The sequence below is a fragment of the Diadema antillarum genome, unplaced genomic scaffold (genome assembly GCF_040938485.1).
Source record: "Diadema antillarum isolate AM-2024a unplaced genomic scaffold, OU_Dant_1.0 seq00000647_RagTag, whole genome shotgun sequence".
Classification (NCBI taxonomy): Eukaryota; Metazoa; Echinodermata; class Echinoidea; order Diadematoida; family Diadematidae; genus Diadema; species Diadema antillarum.
In genome coordinates, this window is record NW_027271561.1 from 71,437 (window position 1) to 94,181 (window position 22,745).

The following is a 22,745-nucleotide window of genomic DNA, read 5'->3' on the forward strand; positions in this document are numbered from 1 at the left end:
CCTATGGGCATAGGTATGTAAAGAGAAAGGTCTTTTTATTTTCAGATTTAATCAGAGCAGAATAGGCGCCTTTTGGCATTTGGAATCAATGAACTTATTACATGTGTGTCTGTTTGTATGTATGTATATAAGTATGTGCCTATTAATGTGTGTATGTTTGTATTATGTATGTATGTATGTATGCATGCATGTAGTTCAACAACAACAACAACAGAACTCGGAAACAAAGTGTACCGCGCGAGGAGTGTACTTTATAGCTGGAGGCATAGCTGTGACGCAAAGGGGGCGAAGACTATATTTAACTTTCACGCTGTCGGTGAAAGATGGAGCAGGTTTTTGGCTACTAAAATCAGAAAGTCGTTCACCTACACGTTTCTAACCTTCCCAGTACATGACATAAAATGTTAGGAACAGAGTAACCTTTTCCTTCTGTCTTTGTATCTTCACATTCGCACTTTCCTAAAGTCACGTGTGTTGCCACTCGCTAAACTGTATGTCAGTTATATATTGTGTAGTGTGAAGTGTGGCTGTCCAACTTCAGAGAGTCCGATCTCATTTCTTTTCGTAAATAGACCTTTGAAACTTATAAAGTGTGCTGTCAAAAGGTTTAGACTTTTTTTAATAGTTATTATGTTTTTTTTTCTTTTTTATGTAAACTTTTTATCCGATTTCTGTTACTTTTCTTTATGTGTGTGTGTGTGTCTCTTTGGACATCCGTATGTCTTTTTGTCTGTCTAAATCTACTGTTGTTTTCATCCTACTGAAGTTAAATTGCTGGAAGTCATTATTAGTCCATATCAACCCTGCACTGTGTCACTCTCTGCTATACTAATAACGGCAAACTGACACACTATAGATGAATTAAGATGTACGGCAATTCTACCTCAGTATAAAATGGATTTAAATGTTGCCTTCGAAAAGAGCAGAATTAGTTTCTTATAAAATGGAATGATTTTCCCTTCTTTCTGACTGTTGTCTATACTTCCACTCAAAGATATAACAGCACAGACATGATAGATCGTTTAATTTCACCCTTTTTGGTCTGCATTTTAATTGATTTTTTTTGTTGAAAACACACTACTGAACCTAATTCACAGTTAGGAAACTAAAGAATATAAGGATAATTATGCAGTGTAACAGTAACTCACCCTCTTCATCACACACACAGCATACACACACGCATGATCGCCCCCTAACTTTCTTTTGTGGCTAATTACATATAATTTCATTTTCATTTCATTTCATTTATTTCATTTCCAACAATGCAAAACATTTACAAACGAAAAAAACTACCAGAGTATCAATACAATGTAGTAACAAAGAAAAATATGTGTGATTAACAATACTACGCATCACATAAGCATATGAAATTTAATTAAGATTGAAGTTGCAGGAAATGGAGGAGACGTGCTGAAAAGCCAAGCTTGCGAATAACGCGAATAAAATCTGCATAATCACTGTGTGTGTGTGTGTGAACAAATCGAATCAAACAATTGTGGATTTTTTCTTCAACTCACAAATCGACTACTTACGTTAAAAAAGATAAGTGGAAATATTAACATAATGGTACGATGCTGAATTATCGTGACAAGGCTATAGCGTATAATAAAAAAAAAAGGTGAACACGTATAATTTTTAATATAGAATCAGTTATGTAAACACACACACACACACACATACACACATTCATTTACTTCCATTGTCTAACTCAAAATTGCTTGAACTGTTGGTTGCTTGCACTCTAATCTAAGATTTCGCTCTGGAAGATGTAATATGATGCTGCCATTGAATTACGGATTAAAGGGAGCTAACTTATGTGTACAGTATGCGTAATATGTGACAACGAAAGTAGATACCATAATTTAGTCTTGCAAAGAGGCTACAAAAAGATTTCATTTTTGGATACAGGAAGCCTAGCTGCCATTACTCATCTCTGGCGCCCCTTGACAAGTGTTCCCCCTCCCTAGTCCGAGATTTACCCCTCCCTCACCCACTTGGCTGATGTAGTCTTGCACTTTCAAACTTTTTTAAAAGATTCTATGAAGAAACGACCGATTGTGTAACATGATGTGGCATTACCTTCGTTGACGGATGGAATATCCTATGGATGTCTGCGGAAGAACATAGTTTGTATCTTTGCGTCTCTTAAGTCCTTATGTCATGAATGACATTAAAGGTTGTGGTCGTCTGTAGATCGACAATCCAATTACAACAGAAGCCATTTCTACAGGCGTTGCCATAAACAGCACGATTTGGGTTAAAGTTCAAAGCTACAGACTTTTTGTTTGTTTGTTTCTTTATTGTGGTCGACGAAAAATTAATACAAATGAAATGTGGAAGGAATCCGATAAGGAAATGTGTTGTTCGTTAGGTTTACCGACCTTAACGATATGAATACTGGCTTATTTGTTTTTCTTTCGCAATATGGAAAAAATATGAAAACGAGAATTCACCACAAAGCAAGATGTATTACTTTTCTTGTATGAGTAATAGGAGGCTTTATAATGTATACATCTGAAATGCTGCTGTATAAGAGAAAGCCTCAGATCCCCCCCCCCCTTTTTTTTTTTTGCAGCTGCTCTTTCAACTCATTGACATGGCTGTGCGTCGTGATGTCTTTTAAAGGGATCGTATAGTTTTGGTTGAGACCGAACTTCAGGTTTCTAACATTTTTGGGTGAAATTTTGATAATGAGAAACCTCTTGTGAAAAATGAAAGAGCATGTGCATTCCAAAAGCTCTTTAACGTATATTTCATGAAAATTGATTTTGAAATGGTTGAGATATTTTTTAAAAAAAGCAACCCTAATAAAAGGTGGGACCCATCTTTTATTAGGATGGATTTGTTTATTTTGTTTTTGGATATCTCAGATATTTCAATCCCCATTTTCATGAAATAATATTTTGAATTCCTCTTAGAATTACATGGTCTTTATCACTTTCATAGAGTGGTTTCTAAGTATCTCGCAAAACGTTAAAAGCTGAATCCTCATCTTAACCAATACTATATCACCCCTTTAACTTTGGCTTACTGACGTTTCGGTAAAACTGCGTGGGAATCGGTCTACACGGTGGGTCTTGGTGTAGGTCCATGATTCTCTTGATGGAAACCATTATGGATTCCTTGAAGAGGAAGTTGCCCATTTCTTGATTGGAACAGAAATAATTGAAAAAAAAAAGAGTGAACGAGTCTATATCGGGCGACAGCAAGAAAGTAGAGTTTGAAAAAGAAGAAATAGTTTGCCAAAGAAAGTTGTATTGCTTTCAATGTTGCGGTCTTCTTGTGAAGTAGATATTCTTTTTTTTTTTTCATTGAATATCATTTGTTCCTTGGATATATATCTCATTAATACTTCGGGTTGTATAGTGGGGTGGGGTAAACAAAATAATTGGCGGTCTGCAGAGTTGGAAGTAGCCACATCCTATTTTAGGCGAAACTGTTATGAAACTCTTTGTTGTTTTTGTTTTTTGTAGCAATGACAATCCCTGCTTACGTAACCAGAAGAGAAAAGTGTAGCTCGTCCGTGGTAGTGCCACAGTGATTATAAGTACGGATCATTGATGGATATGAGTATATATTAGTCATGGGCTCGCTGACTGAACTACGCTCAATATAGGTCAATGTATATTTCAATAATCTCACCATGAATTCGATCGTCTATTGAAGGGCGTAATGGTGTGGTCAGTTTCGCTTTGACAAAAGGAAAAAAAAAAAGGTTTTCGGTTTGATTCCTTGTCATGGGAATGTTTGTCCTCTATAGAGCAAGATATTATTATTATTTTCATTTTTATTATTATCATTATTAATATTTTTATTATTATTATTGTTGTTATTATAATTATTAAATATTTTATTATTGTTATTGTTATTATTATTATTATTATTATTAATGATTTTATTATTGTTATTGTTATTATCATTATTAATTCTATTATTATTATTATTATTATTATTATTATTATTATCATTATCATTATTATTATTATCATTATTATTATTCCTATTATGACGTATATAATTTCATTACACCCTCTCCCCATTGATTTGTGTAAAAATGACTAGACTTCGATTTTGTCAGTAACCTAGCAACCAAATAATTCCTTATTGTCTTTATGAAGACACATCAACTAGGCCTATATAAATGTTTATGTGTACTATGTAAATGTTTCTTGTTTTTTAACATTCACTCCAAAAAGGAACTGGGCAAAGATTTGTAAGACGTATATAATGTAAGCGATGTAAGTGTTTCGTGAAAACATATGGAACTGAAATATATCGTATAATATGTAATAGTTCTATCTCGACGCTAGAAGAGCTTTGACTATTCTGGGTGGTTTTTTTTTTTTTCGTCTATGGAAAAAATAAGAACCACATCGAAAATCATTACAACAGACTTTAATACATCAAACGCATTACTTTAACTAAAATAATCATTAGGGGGCCATATGTTCCTTTCGATCCATTACGTGGCCATTAGTTCCCCCAGCTGAATCAAAACCACCTGTTCTGATCTTACCCCCTCCCCCTCACTCCTCCACCACATGATTCTTGATTCGTCATGGACTGGGCATGTGCGTGCGAGGCAACGTGATTGGGAGTTCGTCTAGGGTTTATAACTTCTTCCACATTAATGGCATTTATACCATTTGCAGATGAAACAAAAACCCAGCTTTAGTGCCACTTCAAAATAGTTTCGAATTGTGAGTTAGGGATCGAAACAACCAATGTAGAAATGTTAATCAGTATAATCAATGTTAAGTATTTTTGAATATACAAAATGTGAACAATAATAACATTGTTTCAAGACTAAACCGTCTACAGTTATGGTTTACCCAGCAGTTGAATAGTAATATTTCCTTATTTTTCTGCTTTATTGCGAAATTATTATATTGTAGGATGTTTTGTGATACAACTAACCTGCACATAGGCATCAAATGTGATAACTCGAACCTTTTTAAAAAAATCACTGCTCCCAATGGTAAACAATACCTTTAAGGTCTATATAGTCTTGTCAGTAGGGTTTTTGTCATTTTACTTGAGCATAAAATGTTCAGACGGATGTGATGGCGACTTGAAGAGCGTCCAGAAAGTCCCCGGGTATGGACTTCCTGAAAGGGCCCCCAAACAGGTGGGGGTGGGTTATCTCACTTACTAACCTTATCAGATCTCACTTTTCTCTTATTTCTTTCACCTTGTTCACGTATACTTAAGTGATGGTAATCGCGCTTCGCGTTACCCGCGATGTTGCATTTGGTTCGCTCTTGCTCAGCTTGACAATTATCTTAGGTTAATTTGTTAGCCCTCAAAAACAGTAACAAAACAAACACTCGAGGAGTATTACACCGAAGTTTGTATCTGTGTAGTGTTATGTGGTACTTTATGTTGTTTTGTTTTATTGAAAGAGTGAAGTTGCCTGAAACCGATTTTCTGGAATGACATATTTAAAATCATACGTGGACTCGTATAGACACAGACACACGCACACAGACACACGTATATGATGTATCTTATTTATATGTATATATATATATATATATATATATATGCATGATAGTATACAGGGTATCTACGTATACATAAATCTGTGCATCATTCTTTGTATTTTGAACATTGTTGAAATGAAAAAAAAAGAAGCTTTCCCCTTTTTCTGTGTTGTTCTGTGTTCTGTCATAGATGTGTCACATTATGCTCTGTATGATGAATGCATCAGGTCTATAAACAGGAAACCTATACACGAGCCCCATAGCATCGAAGGAAGATAATTGTGAATCAATTGTGTGTGATGACCTTCAAAGTCAAATGTGTTATGCGTTATGTGGAACCAATGCCATTTTAAGAGTTAGTCATACCTAATGTAGGAAGCCTTGTAAGTACCCCCGTGTCATACTAGCACGCCTGGTGTTACATGCATGTCATCAACTGTTGTATACAGGCGATCAGTCCTAAGCTGAACAAGGGACAATGTTCAATTGCACGCTGCCAGAGAGAGAGAGAGAGAGAGAGAGAGAGAGAGAGAAAAGAAAAAAGGTTGGTTCTATACACTTTTAAAAAGAAATTCCGGATCAGCTAAAAGTTAGTCTGAAAAAAAGTAGCAAAAGGAGTAAAAGGAGTAAAATTATAGTAGCACAGGAGTAAAAATTTGATCAAGATCAGATTAAAATTGCTGAGATTATGAAATTGCAATATTTTGCTTATTTTCAATACTGAACAGTAACCCATCGTGAACAGAGAATATGAATATACAAATAGTGAGTTGATGATGTCATCTTCCCACAATTTGCCACATAGTTTGTACTTTAATAATCTTGAAATTCCCATTTCTTAATGCCCCCGTCTCAAATCCTAATATATCTGACTGATCATGAATTTCAAATAATTCAGCCAGGAATAAAGTATGTGTGACACTTTAAGAGCAGAAAATAGGAATTTTCTTTTTGTCCGCGATCAATGGAAAATTTTTAGGTAATGAAATCTCACCTTACTCATATGCATATTCATTTTAACTGTTCTAGAGCCTTTTCGCAAATATACAAAAAAAAAATGGCAAATCTTTGAAATATCATAACCTTCTTGATCAAAGTTTCATTGCTGTGCTGATAAAAAGTAAATCTTTCTTTTTGCACTTACTTTTTTCGTGTGGTCCGGAATTTTCCTTTAAGGCATACATTTAATTTTTTTCAACTGTGTCAATATCTTATCATTTATCTCTTCTGTTATATCTATTTATAACATGGGTCTCGGAATCTCTGTAATCTGATTGACTGATTGCCAAACAAGATTGCTATCTTCTTTTTTTTTTACCAAGTGTCCAGATTCATTTATAGATTTTTATTGTATATGCAAATGTCATATTGCATTGTATACATTTGTCGGAAATGAAATAAAATGAAATGAAAAATGGATTTTATATCGTAAATTCACGCGTCGGTATAAACTGTTTTTTGTTGTTGTTGTTCAGGTCGTCATAAAAATATTAATCGTAACTATCACGACAATGATGATGATAATGAAATGATAACCATTCATCAGTTGAACAGCTGTTATTCTGATGAGAAGTAGCCAACGTGAACATGATAGAATTGCACCTTGACTGCTCATCAAATCAGTTTGTCAGCGGTGTGTGATTCCCGAGGTCTAATTGGCTGTTGAATGGTAGCTTTTAACACTTTAAGATAATGTGGAATTGTACCTCGAGTTCTCATCAAATCGGTGGCGTGTAATTTCCGCGTGGCAATCGGTTGTTTGATGGGAACTTTTGACACTTGAAGATGAATCGCAAGTACCCAACACTATAAAATACAGGGTAATGGTCAATGATGCTGGTGATGGCAATTCTAATGGAAGAAGTAGTAGGAATAGTATATTAAAGTGTAAGTAGTAGTAATAGTAGTAGTACTAGTAGTAGTCGTCAGCAGTAATACAGTCGACTCCCGTTAGAACGAGGTCCTCGGAACCGGCAGTTTTCTTTCGTTATATTGAAATTTCCTTATAACCAAACAAATAAACAATAAATATAAAACATGGAGCAGATAATGTTGGGGTCTGAATCTTACACGACTTCGTTGTAATCGGAATTTCGTCATAACCGTGTTCGTAGGAAACGGGAGTGCACTGCAGTAGGAGTAGCAGTATCAGTTATTATGATGACAGTGATTACAGTGGTCATGGTAGTAATCTTGATACTAATAAGATACATGATGATGTGACAAAACATTAATCTTTTGGTTCTACTTCTACTATTCTTTTAAGAATTTTTAAGAAATTCATGACACACAATACATTAACGCATCTACCTCTAAGCCGTGGAAATTGTGCAAAGTCCTGAGCAATTGTGGCGTAATACTTTTCTGTTTTAATTCACCCTTTTCCAATCTACAAAGAGAAATAATAAAGCCTTTTGTCATGACACTATATGGATTAAATTATTATGCCATGCCCATCGTCACATGATATGTGGGGTCCATATACGTGGGAAACGACAACATTCTTAAAAGGCAAATCTCATATAATGCAATGTATACGCACTCATGCAGTTGAAGAGGAAAGGGTAAAGGTGACACGCACGACTTTTATGACGACACAATAGGTTGTTAAATGAAAGTAAGAGAGTTTTAAACAGAGGGGTGAAGATAATGAGGTATGACTTTTCCTCAGCCTGTCTGCCCTCTTGTACCAAGAAATTTGTCTGATCACAACCTCTGATGATCCACATTTTTTTTAACAAACATGTCGGAAAAAAGGAACCAGCGCGAATCGAACCTGTCATCTATATGGATGACAGGTTCGATTCGCGCTGGTTCCTTTTTTCCGACATGAAGCAGTATATACTGCTTCATCTACTACCACTGTCATCTACTGCTGATCATACAATATAGCACGTTGTTCCCGCAGTGCGTGCATATCCAACACAGGGGCGGATCCAGGAATTCCGTATAGAGAGGGTGCACCTTTACAAAATTAATGGGGACGCACGCACCCCCTATTTTTTCTTTTTATTTCTTTTGTTTCAACGAAGAATAAAGGGGGTGGCGCCCGGTGCGCTCCCCCTGGATCCGCCACTGCAACATTTTCATTTGTCAGTGAGTGTAACTTCGTCTGGCAAAGAAACTGTAGTTGTCGACATGACGATAGTTTACGACAAAGTAGTCGGATAGATATCTACGAAGTGAAATTCCCATACATAAATCAAAGAAGTCACACTAAAACAACGCTTGCAAAGTGCTTGAATCTGATTCTTCCGCTGATCATTTTAATAGATACACTGCAAAAAGTCCGGTGTTAAATATGAAACACCGAGCTGGTGTTAAATTTCCGGTGCTCATTCATGGTGTTAGATTAACACCTCCGGGTGTCATTCAAAATATAAAATTGTTTTTTGAATAGTTTCTTAGTTACTGCACTTCTTGTTAATTTTGAACTTCAACAAGACGATAGAGAATTTTCCGATAGAGTACTTGATTTGTGAAAAAATTTCTTAACACATTTACACCACAGTAACACCAGTTGGTGTGGTCTCCTACTGAAGCTTGACGGGTGCTATACCATTGAAATTAACACAACCAATATCAAATCAACACCATGCGGTGTCATTATTGAATTAACTCTAGCGTAGTGTCAAAAATATCACCAGCCACAGTGTCAAATTAACACCACGAAGTACCAGGTGAACACTTTTTAACACCGTCACAATACATTTTGTACACCTGTGGGTGTGGTCCTCTATTGAAGCTTGATCGGTGTTGATTTAACACCTATGGTGTTGAACTAACACCGATGTTTTTACAGTGTATAATATGTTGTCACTGTTGGGAGCATCAGTGTCCAGGCAAGAGCTTTCGGGAAGATGAAGATAATGATAGACAACTTTTGTTTGTTTCATATCCAATGTCATGCGTAAATTAAAGAAGAAGGAAAGTCGATGAAATTCAGGTTATTGATTCGCCATGGCAACTGCTTCCGCTATACTGCCAGTGATTACGTGTCTAATTGCACACAGGAAAATCAAGTCCCTCGATTAAATTGTATAAACGTTAATCTTCAGCATTATTGTCCGACTGACCGAGAATTACATAGTGGTTTCATACGGTATTGTGTGGGCGAAGGCAAATGTGTACAGTCGTTGTTGCTTATTTGACTCTTCATACTTTCGGTTGTGAGTTTTTGATTTGTTTTGTTTTTGGTTTTGTTTTTTCATTGCACTGTTGCCATTGGTTACGATCTCCATGACACCGAGGCGCTACTGTCGGGGTCACCCGAATTCTGTGCCAAGTGAACATCGCGATCCAAATTGCTGGTCCATTGTGAATGGCGCTTCGGTACAATTGAATAACAGATACACATCGTGATATGCGTCTTGCAGTTCAGAAAGCAAAAAGGTCGCACAGATTTGGTTTTTAGAGAGGCTCTTGGCCTAAAGAGATTAAGAAAAGTTTGGCAAGCACGTTCTGGATACCTAGCTCAGCTCGTCCTTTGCGATCTTCCTCCCTTTTTACTTTGTTCGATTCCCTTTTTTTTTTCTGTTTCTCTCCGAATTTGTCATTGCGACAGATATGCGGTAATTCATTTGCAGCGAGGTCGGTCGCGGAGCACAACCCTGCAGTCACGGAGAGATTTACCGTGTGTTTAATGAGGGGATTCATGTTTCTAGCACTCTTGATACTGTCCGCGTCAACTTTTTTTATGTTTCAAAAAGCCGGCATTCGTTAGGACCCGAAGTAAGGGACGCTCAAGAGCGATTTAAAGCTGCAGGGAAGACTGTTCAGTGACTATCTGGAATGGATGAGGAAGGCAAAGTCACATAATTCTTCATCTCTTCCGTTTAATGTCAGCCAAGAGCTGGTTTGGGACCAAAGCGAGTTACATATACGTCCGGATCGCTTTAACACTGAGCCTTGGGGAGAGAGAGGGAGAAAAAGATGTCTGAAACTGGCCAACAAACTCCGGAGCACAAGTCACATGTAAAACAGCCTTAGAGAGAGGCCACTTTTCGAGCTAACAGAATCCAATCAAACTATCAGCGAAGTTTGAGGGGTACACTGCCACCTCTTTCTTTCACGGGTGTCCCTCCGAACAGCCTGGTTGCCTGTCTTAACCATGGAAATCGTTCCCCCATTCCCTGAAGTTCCTTCTCGACATTGATTGATCCGTACACTTTCTCTCTTTTAGTTGCCCCGACTTCCCGATCCCGTCGACTCAACTATTCCCGCGCCCAAGTGGAGACCCAAGAATTTCAGAAAAAAAAAAGTTTTCAGAAAAAAAAAAGTTTTTCAGGAGCAGACAACCGGAAGTAGGCATGATCTGTACTAGTGACAGATTGACTGGGAGTGGAAAGTGTCCTATCTCTAGCGTAGGGTCATGAGTAAACCAACGCCTTGCAAACAACCTACAAAACACGCGAAGAGGGGACTTGATTTGCTTTGTATTATTTCTTCCCTGCGCTGCAACAAAGCACATGCTGTAATAGCACTTTGCGTAATGTTGTGAAATGGACAGTGGCCTGTATCATCATGGCGGAACGATATGTGTACAACAAGCGAGCGCGGGAAGATCTGAAGGCGGCTAAAGCTATCGCCGATCGTCTGGCGAGTCGAGGTTGGTGTAACAGCATCTGCCAAGGGAGGGATTGCAGTGCTTGTAAGTCAACATCGTTCTCACGTCTTCACTCTTCATATTTTCGCTGACCATCTGATACAAATTTACACCCATTCTACAAGCCTAGATTGCCGCTCGCACAAAGAGCAGCGAAATCTTCCGTCCTGACCTGAAATTAATTTCACGATTTGTTTTCAAATTTCCTTTTGTTTATTTTTTGTCCGTTTTGTTGCATATGAGTTTTCCATTACATTTGTTCGAAATCATTATCCACGGTGAATAAGTCTCGAGCTTTTGTGATGTGTATTTACCTTTTATAGGCCATGCAGCATCGAATAAACAAAACTACGAAATATAGCATGGATACGGGTACATGGGACTATTATCATGATATCATATCAGATACCGTATGATTCTGAAGTACACAAAACTCGCATTTCAGTTTGGTAGTTAGTGGATTCGAATTGCTCTTGACCAAGCCCATTCTTAATAACCTAAATGTTGCACATGATATCCCCTAAATCCAATCTAAATAAATACATTAATCACAAATTTAGGAATGGGGAAGAGGGAGGCGTATGGGGAGGGAGTCTTTTCCCGAAGGTGTAAGATTCTGCCTTCAACATTTTACTTCTTGATTATTGTGAACTTGATTTTTGTCGAAAAAATGAAATGAATTTGAAGGAAATCGAATTGAAATTGAACTTTTTATGATTTGCGGTAGTGATATTTATGATCATCTATTAATCAGACTGACGACTTGTGATAGGCCTTTTGATTTGAATACGATAGCAATGCTGCCAATGATCGGTAGTATCGGAATATGACTCAGCGACAGAGTAGAACACCTGTACAGAAAATGAGCTAATAATGTTTGACATTACGATTAATACGAAGGCCACTAAACAATGCATCTTTTGGAAACCCTCCAGATGTCATAGGGGTACCGGTATCATGCCTTCTCTTCTCACACACAGTGGTATATACCTTAAACTTCACATTCAAACACAGTGAAGCGCACGAATGTATGCACATGCACACACATACGCACACACACACACACACACACATACGCAAGCACACACACCACAACCACCACCACCACCACCACCACACATACTCAAATACACTCAGTCCAAAACATCCAATCAGAAAAAAACAAACAAAACATATTTTGAATACTGGGTAATATGGAACCAAACATGTCCATTGTCTTCACTGCCTTTTTGTACACTATCATTATACAGTGTAGTTCCCGAATCACTCGGCATAGTCATTGATAATGAGGAAGTGGATTTGAATTAAGAGGACCCTGAAACTAATAAAACTTTCATTGTATGGAGTTTTGGTACGCATCATTGTGTTCGCTCCCACCTATTGTGTTTAGTCCCATCAAGTGTTGCTATAAAATCAGACTTTAGGCAGTTGTTCCTGCGATAATCTCATTTTATCTAAAAGCTGGCATGGAAATTGGAGTATGAAAGTTTGATGATGAGTGAAAGTGACTTCGTGCTAGTCGAAAAATGATTGAGTAGGTTTTGCCTTTGCCCATTGCGTCACTCACTATGTGCAATTCAAACGAAATGGATTATGCTCATGGCATTAAAGGGGCTATAGAACGCAAATTTATGTTGACTTGTGTTGATGCATGACACCCCTCAACATGACTTTATGTGGTCCAATAAATGAATCTAGATAAATGTCTGTTGCTAATCATATTAGTGCTTTGGCAGTGATTACTCAGTAACATTCACTGGCAGAATCTTGCTTTGGATTTGTTTTTCTCTTTTTAGTCCGTAGAAAAAGAGTAGAAAAAATATTATAAAATATATGGCATATATTCAGCTATCCTTTCGCCACATAAGTGATAGTCAAGGTATACAATAAATCAACACAAGTCATCATGCGTTTGCATTGCATAGTCCCTTTAATGTTTGACATTCAAGTGGGCGTGGTCATAAGGAATAACATCAATCAGCCTAGAGGACCAGGATGCAAAACGATTAAATATTACTGCCAATATTTGTCCCAAGTTTATCAAATCATGACTAGGATGAGTCTTCCATTTTCCAAACGTTATCCGTGTCTCATTATCTACAACTGATCTAAGTTTTTTGTCATGATTTCAGCCCCTACGCAGCCATACATTATTGAAGCAGGGCGTGTCCCGTTATTACGTAATAACGTGCACAGGCAACTCGTCTTTTCAAGAATTCAATTCAAGTGATCAATTAATTCAAGGACTAGGAAGATTTTCATGATTAATGTTGGTTATCTTCATTTACATAATTGTCGTTGTAATGACTGCTACACTACTACTACTACTACCACTACTGCTAGTACAATGTACTACTATACTACTACTTCTACTCCTACTCCTACTACTACTACTACAATGTACTACTACTACTACTACTACTACTACTACTACTACTACTAGTACAATGTACTACTATACTACTACTACTACTACTACTCCTACTACTACTACTACTACTACTACTACTACTACTACTACTACTACTACTACTACTATACTTGCTATCATCTATCATTGTCATTGTTATAGTTGTAATTTTGTTATGTTAAAGACTACTTTCGTTATTCCATGACTACATTCAACATATCACAAGTCCTCTTGCTGCAGTCGTTCTATTTGTAGACTGTATAGACTCTTTTAAGTCGTAAAATAGTAGGATATATAAGTGTATCCTGTAACTTTGATTTTTATGGAAAGTTTATTCTGTGAACATGGGATTTTCGTTGCTATCTTTAATTTGTTTTTTGATCTGGAGATACATGTCACAAATATAATTTTTGGAAAAATCATCCATTCATTCATTCATGTGAATGAATGAATGAATGTATGAATGAATGAATGAATGAATGAATGAATGAATGAATGAATGAATGAATGAATGAATGAATGAATGAACAAACGAAAGAATCGATGGATGAACAATTCTTTAAACATTGTCACTACAACGCTGGCGACCCAACTTGCACACAATGCCAAATGCAATTTGGGTCACAACTCCTCGCTGGGGGGTCATCTATACGACAGCAACAACAACATGTTAGCATAAAAGAAATTCGAGGCGGTCTTTTGTTTCGCACTTGCACATGGAGCTATACTATGATCAACTTATGTTCGTGTATTGACTGGTCTTGCTAGCGCTGTCCGAAATAGAATCCCGACTATAATAGCTGCCACTATCAAATGAGATCAAAAGTTGCCAATTTCTCGTTCAATTCAATTCAAGCGAATGAAATTAGTGTAAGCCACGGAAATTCACAATTTTGACAAAAGTGCATCTGTAAAGAATGGCAAAAGTGCACACAAAGTGCTGCTAAAGAAAGAGGAGGGAACGAATTGTAAATTAATGTGAACACATAAAACAATCACCCCTATTACGTAACATGTGTAATGACCTTTGATATGAAACTGGGGTACCAAATGTATGTATTTATACATATATATTATATAGGCCTTATATATAATAAACATATATATAATTTTTGGAAACAACTCTATTTCTTATATTAAAAAAGGAACTGCTTGCATTTTATAAAGTTCTCGCAGAACCGATAAAAAAAAAGAAAAATCTGAACGAGCCTAGCGAGTCAATTATTGTCGGTGTACTTGGCGCTTGTTACATGCAGGCACTATGAGTTGACGTTATCTTGGCTTACAAGTGCGCGTGTTGGCCTTAGCACTTCCGATGTGTATTAACACCATTACATCGAGGTCAGGTTTCATTTTTTTACCCTTTCCAGTAAGTTACGATGTACCCCTACTTTAAGAGGCATTACTTCATTTCCATCCAATTTTAATTGCTCGCGGAAGTCCCCTGGATTTCCTCCTTTTTGAAACTTCAGATGCATTCGTAGTTGCTTTAATATCCTCATTTGATATTGCATATTGAATATTGAATATCAATGAATCTAAGGCAGTGGCGAAATTCGTAAAGAGTCTATTTGTACAAGCGATGTACTCTTACTTTGAGAGGCATTACTTCATTTACATCCAACCTCAATTGCTCCCAGAAGTCTCTTGGGTTTCCTTGTTTCTAAAGTTTCATATAAATTTATATTTGCCTTAATATCCTCATTATTGATATTGGATATTGAATATCAATGAATCTTGAGGCATTGGAGAAATTTGTCGAGATTCTATTTGTACACGCGACTTTCTTTTGTACAAGCTTTGGATTCACCATGGGCAGTGGTGGGAAATGCAATATCCGACCATTTCTATACATGCTGCACGACAAAGAGAAACAAAAAACTACAGTACTGCTACTACACTGCCGATACATTATCTCCAACTAATCATCAAGCCTTTCTCGTTCTGCATTATGCACTTACAATCACCAAGTAGAAAGCATTCATTGCAGTACTTACAATGACTTACATATAGCAGCAGAGATGTGTAGCCGTTTGTTACAAAAAAAAATCAATAAAGCTAATTACAATGTTATAAACTTAGTATTCCTTTGTAAGACAGTCGCAAAGGTGTTGAGGCGACTACGTGTGATGATAATATCGAACAATTTTGGCGCCATTACCGTTGCCGCGGCTATACCGTCTGCACCGAAGCGGAAACGTACTGTGATGTTGGTTGACAAGGCCGCGACTAACAATGATTTTTGTCCCAGGGACTTCAAAATGTCGAATTCTTATCCTTGGATGAGACGGATAAACAGACGAACATACATACACACAGACAAACAAACAGACAACAATATGTAAACAGACAAAAAAAAAAACCAAACACACTCTGTTGAGAAATGAGAATAAGACAGATTGGAGAATATGTTTGAAGTGCGAAATTTATTTCTCGTTTACTATTAAAAAGTAGTGATTTCATATCATATCCAGATTTCCTATCACCATACTTATTATGTAATATTTACGTATATTGTGTAAACATCGTATAACATGTAATTTTCCCTGATTGATTAGGGTTGTTGTGTTTCTCAAATTCTTTTGCTATAAAAGACGAAACTTAAGCGGATATTTCAAGATAGAAGGAGTAGAAGATGGAAACAACCAAAGAAGAAATTATATGAATGTATACCGGCAGAAGGACTTGCTCGAAGCCGTTTGAATCAAGCGAAAACTCAACACGTGTGCTCGACAAAGTAGACGGGGGGCAATGCCATTGTTTCTCGTAACGATTGCATGTTTATAGCCCTTATCTGCGCCCCTTTATTTTCCCAGGTCATGCAGGGCATGAAAGGGGAAGGGTTTTGGAGGGGTGTAAAGAGGTTGCTATGTGTTTGCTCGAGGGAGGCATCTTGGTGCCCCCTCTTTGCCTGATGTCATCCGGCACAGTCATGTCGTTTGCATGAGTCATCACTATGACGACGAGCGCCAGGATGACATCATCCACGTCTGTCAAGGTCACTGCCTTTCGAGGTCATTTTTTTTCAGACATAAATTGTAAGCCCATCGCATCTTCAGTGAGCCTCAAGACATCCCTGGGTAATATTTTCAGAAATGGTGGAAATGAATAAAGGTCTTTGAATGAACCCTTGAATGTTGGAGGCACCGTGGCATAGGGGATACGACTCTTCGGAGGTCTCGAGTTCGAATCTTGTCAAGAGCCAATACGTCCTTGGGTAAGATGCGTTTATTCAATATTTGATATCCTTCTCGATACAGGTGCGTATCAATTGGTATACCTAGGATGATACTGACAATGCAGGGCCCTCTGGCAGAGCGGTAGAGCTTGGGTAACACCGAAGAGGTTACTTGACAAAAAGAAAACCATGGATAATACGCGTTATGATTGTATACATAATGTAATGCAACTGTACTGGATATTCATCCACGTATACATTCGTATAAGCTTTATTATCTGGGATCGGTGTTATACATAAATGCAGTTTACTGTAATATTGGCGAAGATTGAGAGATAACACACCTGTTGCAAAATGTCCTTCTCTGTAGATACGTTTTCATCATTATTTTTCTTGCAAGAATTGAAGTAGAATATGATGTTGTTAGATAGTTTTGTTACTGTTTTGAAATAAGATGTTCTGATCAGATGTGTTCGAAGCATATCGATGACAGGTTCAGTAATATGCTAATGTCCATATGGGGGATCAAAAGACAGAACTGGCAAAAAAATAGAGAAAATTACTGCTTGGCTGCGAACCCACTGAAATATGCGACAAAAAGTCTCAAAACTCTCATGATGATAATGACAATACAAAATGTTACCATCTTTAACACTCTACATTATACTTTGCGTCTTGCTCAGGTGTCCTGTCATTCTATACTCTTTGATTTGTAACCTTCCAATGTGCGTATAGATATACAATATGTCTCCAAATATACAATCAGATTTTCGCATTTATAATTTCAAATAAAAATATGACATCTTACATATATTTTGCAGTAACCCCATTCAATTTGGTTAAGTGGTCACGGAGAAATGTGGATTGTTGTAAAGCATGTCATGGGTCTGTTTCTTCCAAGTTTAGCACTTGGTTGCTCTTGGGACTCACTGCATATTAACGTGTGAACACAATGGACAGAACTTGGACGGAAGGGATTCCTGACATGCTCTACAAAAATCCTTATTTTTCTTTGACCACTGAAGCAAATCGGATGGGGTTTTCTGTATAGGTTGTGGGTAATAAGTTAAATAGTTTCATACAATGAAATCGTATTTGGATTGCTTCACGATTTTTAAAGTTATCGTTGCGGATGGTCCCGTTGTGTGTGAGTGTGAGGTGTTTTTTTTTTTTTTTTTTTTTTTTTTTTTGGGGGGGGGGGGACATACTAATATATCCGTGGAAGTCCTACACTCTCTGTCATACCACACATCATACATCTTTCTATTTTTTTTTCAATTCACCCTTTGCTTTGCATAAGTCATCAGGGTGAGACCTTAACGAGTAGGAAATTAACGTGTATTTAGTCAGATTGTGAAGTCATTTGCTACATTTATGGGGGATGTTCCAAAGAGATATAATTTCGCCTAAAAATAGATTGCACTTTTCACTCGAAAAAAGAGAAAAGAAAAAGCCGCGACGGATCGCATTTCCAGTCTGTGCCAACCACACAGCTCTGTGAGTATCATGTATTGAATGTGTCATGAGCGTTTTAGATGTCAAGAACAATAACATAAAGTAAGGGAGCTAATGTCGGCAACGGCACGATGAAAAGAGAGTGGGCTTGAAAAAGAAAAAAAAAGGGGGTAGGATGGGCTGATATAAGGGTCACGTGATTGATGTCAAAGCACGCGTCACCCCGGCTGCCGGCCTATACGTCCACGGAATTGTAACGGTTGTTTTTCCTGTTCTTTTAGTGATGCGTTATTAACTCACAAATAGAGACAGCTAATTGACATTGATTGACAGAAAATGCACTGATCGCGAGATACGCAGTCATTTATATACACAGGTATCAAAAGGAAAATTAAAATACGTTACGCAAATATAACAGGGTGCAGCAGTAATTCCGGCCAGTATATTAATTTTTCATAGAAAAGGCAGTCCCCTTCGGATACATCGTGTTTTGCAAAGAGTTAATCATACGAATGATAATGGCTCAGTTGATGTTAATGGTCAACTATTTAGTGCTTAACTATCAAAGGTTCGGTTTTATGGAAGATAAATTATTGGCACCGATAGCTGCGAATAGCAAGGTCAAAACCCCTTGGCCCCTCGGTTCCACAATGAACTCACTGCGTCTTTCTCACCTGTCATTCGTGGCAACGAGTGGGACTAAGGGGAACAGAGTTTGCATCTTAATATTACTGTAGCATTTTAGCAAGTAGAGGGAAATAGGATTGCTACGACCATCGTGATTTTGAAACTTCTACAGACTTATTGCATCTTTCTGTGAGCAATGAATTTAATTCTGATGTGAATATTGTGCACCGACGCGCACATTTAGAAAATTAAGCATATTATTACCAAACTTTTCGGTATATTATTGTCAAACCTTTCAGTATAACAACACAGATTGAAGAGCATTCAACAACCCTTAATGTAAATATCTCTTGGGAGATAAAGAATAAAGATGAAAAGGGTGCAGTGTGCTTCTTTTTCTTTGAAGTAATACTATTTGGTATCTAAAACACGTCATGTCACACAAGCTTTTGATGCGATGACTTATAATCCTTAAACTAGTTCCGTATAATCTGTCAACCGTGTGCATGGTACGGTTGTACTGTTTAATACCACGTGAAAACCACGAGGTTGGCCAGTTCTTGGAAAAAGGCACAACTACAAATCCATATGATAGGTGTACCCCATATGACATCCGCGAATGCAACATTCTGTTCAATTTAGCTTTTTAGTTTCTATATTGGCCCTTCTCCCAGTGTCTCCCTGCATGTGACAAAGAGACAATGGTTTAAGCTGTTACGGCAAAATGCCGTTGCTTAATTTAATATCAAATTATCAACGTAACGTAAGACTGATTTACCACAGATTGTCTGTCATTCTCTGCGGGAGATTATTGCAGATTTCCTCTTTATTTTGTGGGAATAGAGAGATAAAAGTCACGTCACAATATTGCTCAACTTATCTCGAAGCTATCCGTTTGTAAGATCAATATTATTCATCGTAAGGAAGCGGTGAATAATCATCAGCGCGCAGTGATTTCTTTCTTCTTCTTTTTGTGGTGTTAGATATTCAAATAAGAAGTAGGAACAGGATTAAGACACATCAATTCAGCACGTATCGTAAATGGCATGTCAGAATGTGTTGTCTGTTCTAGATTCTTTGTGGTAGCGTGTATTGCATTGTTTGTGAAAGCTTAGTCGTAGCCAATAAACCCACAAAAATATTCTGAACAATGATTAGTCTAGTCACCATGCCCATCCCACGGTTCCCAAGCCATATTCAAACCACTGCAGCGAATTATTTTACAACAAAATTAGGAGCAGGTTTTCACAAGATTTGATCATAAGTTGCTGGCTAGTGACATGAGGGCAATGCTCACGCAATAATGTCAGTATCAACTGTGCATGATCGTCCCCTACTGACTTAGGGGTATAGCGCCCCCTGTAATGCTCGCGATCAACATGACTGTTGCGCGCGGCCTGTCCGAACCGCGTTTATAACCGGACAACGTTTCTTATTTTAAAGCTTTCGTAAGGTTGTGTCTCCCAAGAAGACTTCTTCGTGTAGAAAAGTACAGGGTGTATGTGCTCATCTACAATGATTTATATTTTTCTCACCATTAGGATGTCATTTTAACAAATGAAAGGTTTTTTTTTTTCAATCGCCAAATTGATTCGATACCCCAGTATTGCTTATAGTTATCCAGGACATGATCTTACAATGTAATTCTGCGCCATCTCTACCAGTATTGTCGAGTGTTCCTTCTATTCAGTGGCATCGATATTAGTAGTAGCAACATTGCGGCAACTACAAGAACAGGCACGGCATCGACTATCTTCTCTTCCGTTCCTCTTTCTTTTCCTTTCTCTGTCTTCTTCTTGTCCCTCTCTTTCTTCTTTTTCTTCTCCTCTTTCTTCTTCATCTTCTCTATTTGCCACAGAACTGACGGGAAAGTCAATCAAGATAGTGTTGCTGATTCTATTCGTACATTATCTCTGATGTGACTTATCTTAAATCTAGTGGTGAAAATTCACGAACTTATAAAACTGCACTCAGTAACCACAAAAACCAGTTTTGCGGTCGTTTCGAATAGAATGGGAGACAATGCTTGTCATGTGTACCTTGATGGTGACATACTTCTTGGAGATGGATCCAATCATATGCATCATTGTGAGATATGAATCTCTCTCGGATCGTACCAAGGTTGACGAGAAAGAATGATATGGTCAGATTTATGCTACTTTTCTGTCACCTCTCCCTGCCAACCCACAACAGACATCCCGAGGTGTGACGCGCCCGTGAGTCACGGGCCGAAAATATCACGGCGCCCCGAAGGACACAGCAGTCGCGAATAACACAGTGCAGATAATGGGAATAAAGTGAAAAAAAGGGAACACTTTTAAAAAATAGTTATTGTCTTTTCCCCTTCTGCCCCCATCCCAACGCCCCCCCCCCCCCCCTCCATTCCATCCACCTCCTTCCGTCGTCCCCGGAGAACAAGCTAGATCTAGTGTGTCATGTTTTAACCTGGATGGCCAGGGGGAAACCTGGAAGATTTTGAGCTCTGAAACAGCATGAGGTAGCATAGAGAACATTAATCATGAAACTGTGCAGGCAATGATAATTGTATCTCGTGATACTGCATCGTAGCGATTGCACTGGAATGACGAAGCTGTTTTATCAATTGTGATGATTTACAGGGCGCCTCCATGAGGTAGCACTCGTAAGAATGAGTCATTATCTGTGATGGTAAGGACAATGTGTATTGTGCCAGAAGAGCACGAGCATTGTTTCATGCATTATTACCAGTGACTTATACATCCATGTTATGTTGTTTGAGATTGCGGGAGATGACGAAGAATAAAAGTAGGAGAGGAGAAGGCGGAAGAAGAGGGGAGATGGGAGACAGAGTAGGGGAGGAATGAAGAAAGAGGAGGAGGAGGAGGAGGAGGAGGAGGAGGAGGAGGAGGAGATGATGATGAGAGAAGGGGCTGGAGGAGGAGGAGGAGGAGGAGGAGATGAGAAAAGGGGCTGGAGGAGGGAGGAGGAGGAGGAGGAGATGATGATGATGATTATTGGAGAAGGGGCTGGAGGAGGAAGAAGAGGAGGAGGAGACAAAGCTATTGATGGAGTGGTAGTGGAAAACATGATAAAGGAGAGGTTGGATGAAGCATTAGGGAGGGAGTTGGAGGAAGAGGAAGAGAAGAAGAGGGAATCAGAGAGAGAAAATTGAGGAGGAGCAAAAGGCAGATACAGGAGAACATCAGAATAAAGATGAAACGATATCATCTGTAATTCTAATATAATGTTTGCTATCCATTATACTGATCCGCCTCTTTGCTTACAGTGCTGTTGAATACAAAACGAACTGTTGAGCTGTTGAACCTCTAATACTTCGCAGATTGAACATGACACAATTCCTCCGGAGCTGCGCTAAATATAACAGAGTCTTGATTCAATTTGGGTTTTCAGAGTCTGCTGCCAATTTCTCTCGCAGGCTCGTTCAATTTGGATGGCACAAATTTAGCGCGTCCACCCGTCCCGCGCCAAGTGTTGTCGGCTTTTTAAATATCACCCAAATTCCGATTGCTTTAATCGTCGCTCAAGATTACAATATACCGCGGCCTCAAGACTTAACGTTCGAAAGGTGAACGTACACATCCATGTAAATCTACAGAAGCTCATGAAAATGAGAAAAAAAGAGGGGGTTGATGAAGTAATGTTTCCTTTGTTCTCGCATGACGTTCAAGAGGGAGGCATATGGAGAGATAGGTTGAATGCGTGGACTGTTTGGGAATTGCTGTAGATCTGAGAGTGGGTAGAGAAAAAAAAATCAGGTGAAATACAATGCAACTTGAAAATAGAGCCCGCGTCTCGACCCCGCGTGGAATCCTGGGATACCGACCCCGTTCCGCGGAAACGCATGACGGGAAATGCGCAGTTTGCGATCGCAGAGGGAACAGCCATTTTTAAAATAGCGAGCTCTTATAGGAGTTTATCCCTGTCTGTTAATTTGGCTATATCTGTTTAAATATCCGTGTCTGCTGTGTTTATTGTATACGTTCCACT

General features: G+C 38.2%; 1 protein-coding gene across 1 annotated transcript in view; it reads left to right on the top strand.

Moving 5' to 3' along the window:
• The first annotated feature begins 11,006 nt into the window (after positions 1-11,006).
• The window catches only part of LOC139736439 (proton channel OtopLc-like), a 49,376-nt gene continuing 37,637 nt past the window's right edge, over positions 11,007-22,745 (top strand). Inside the window, exon 1 of the mRNA XM_071647189.1 lies at positions 11,007-11,133. Within this exon, the coding sequence (XP_071503290.1) occupies positions 11,007-11,133 (127 nt within the window). The remainder of the gene's footprint in view (positions 11,134-22,745) is intronic.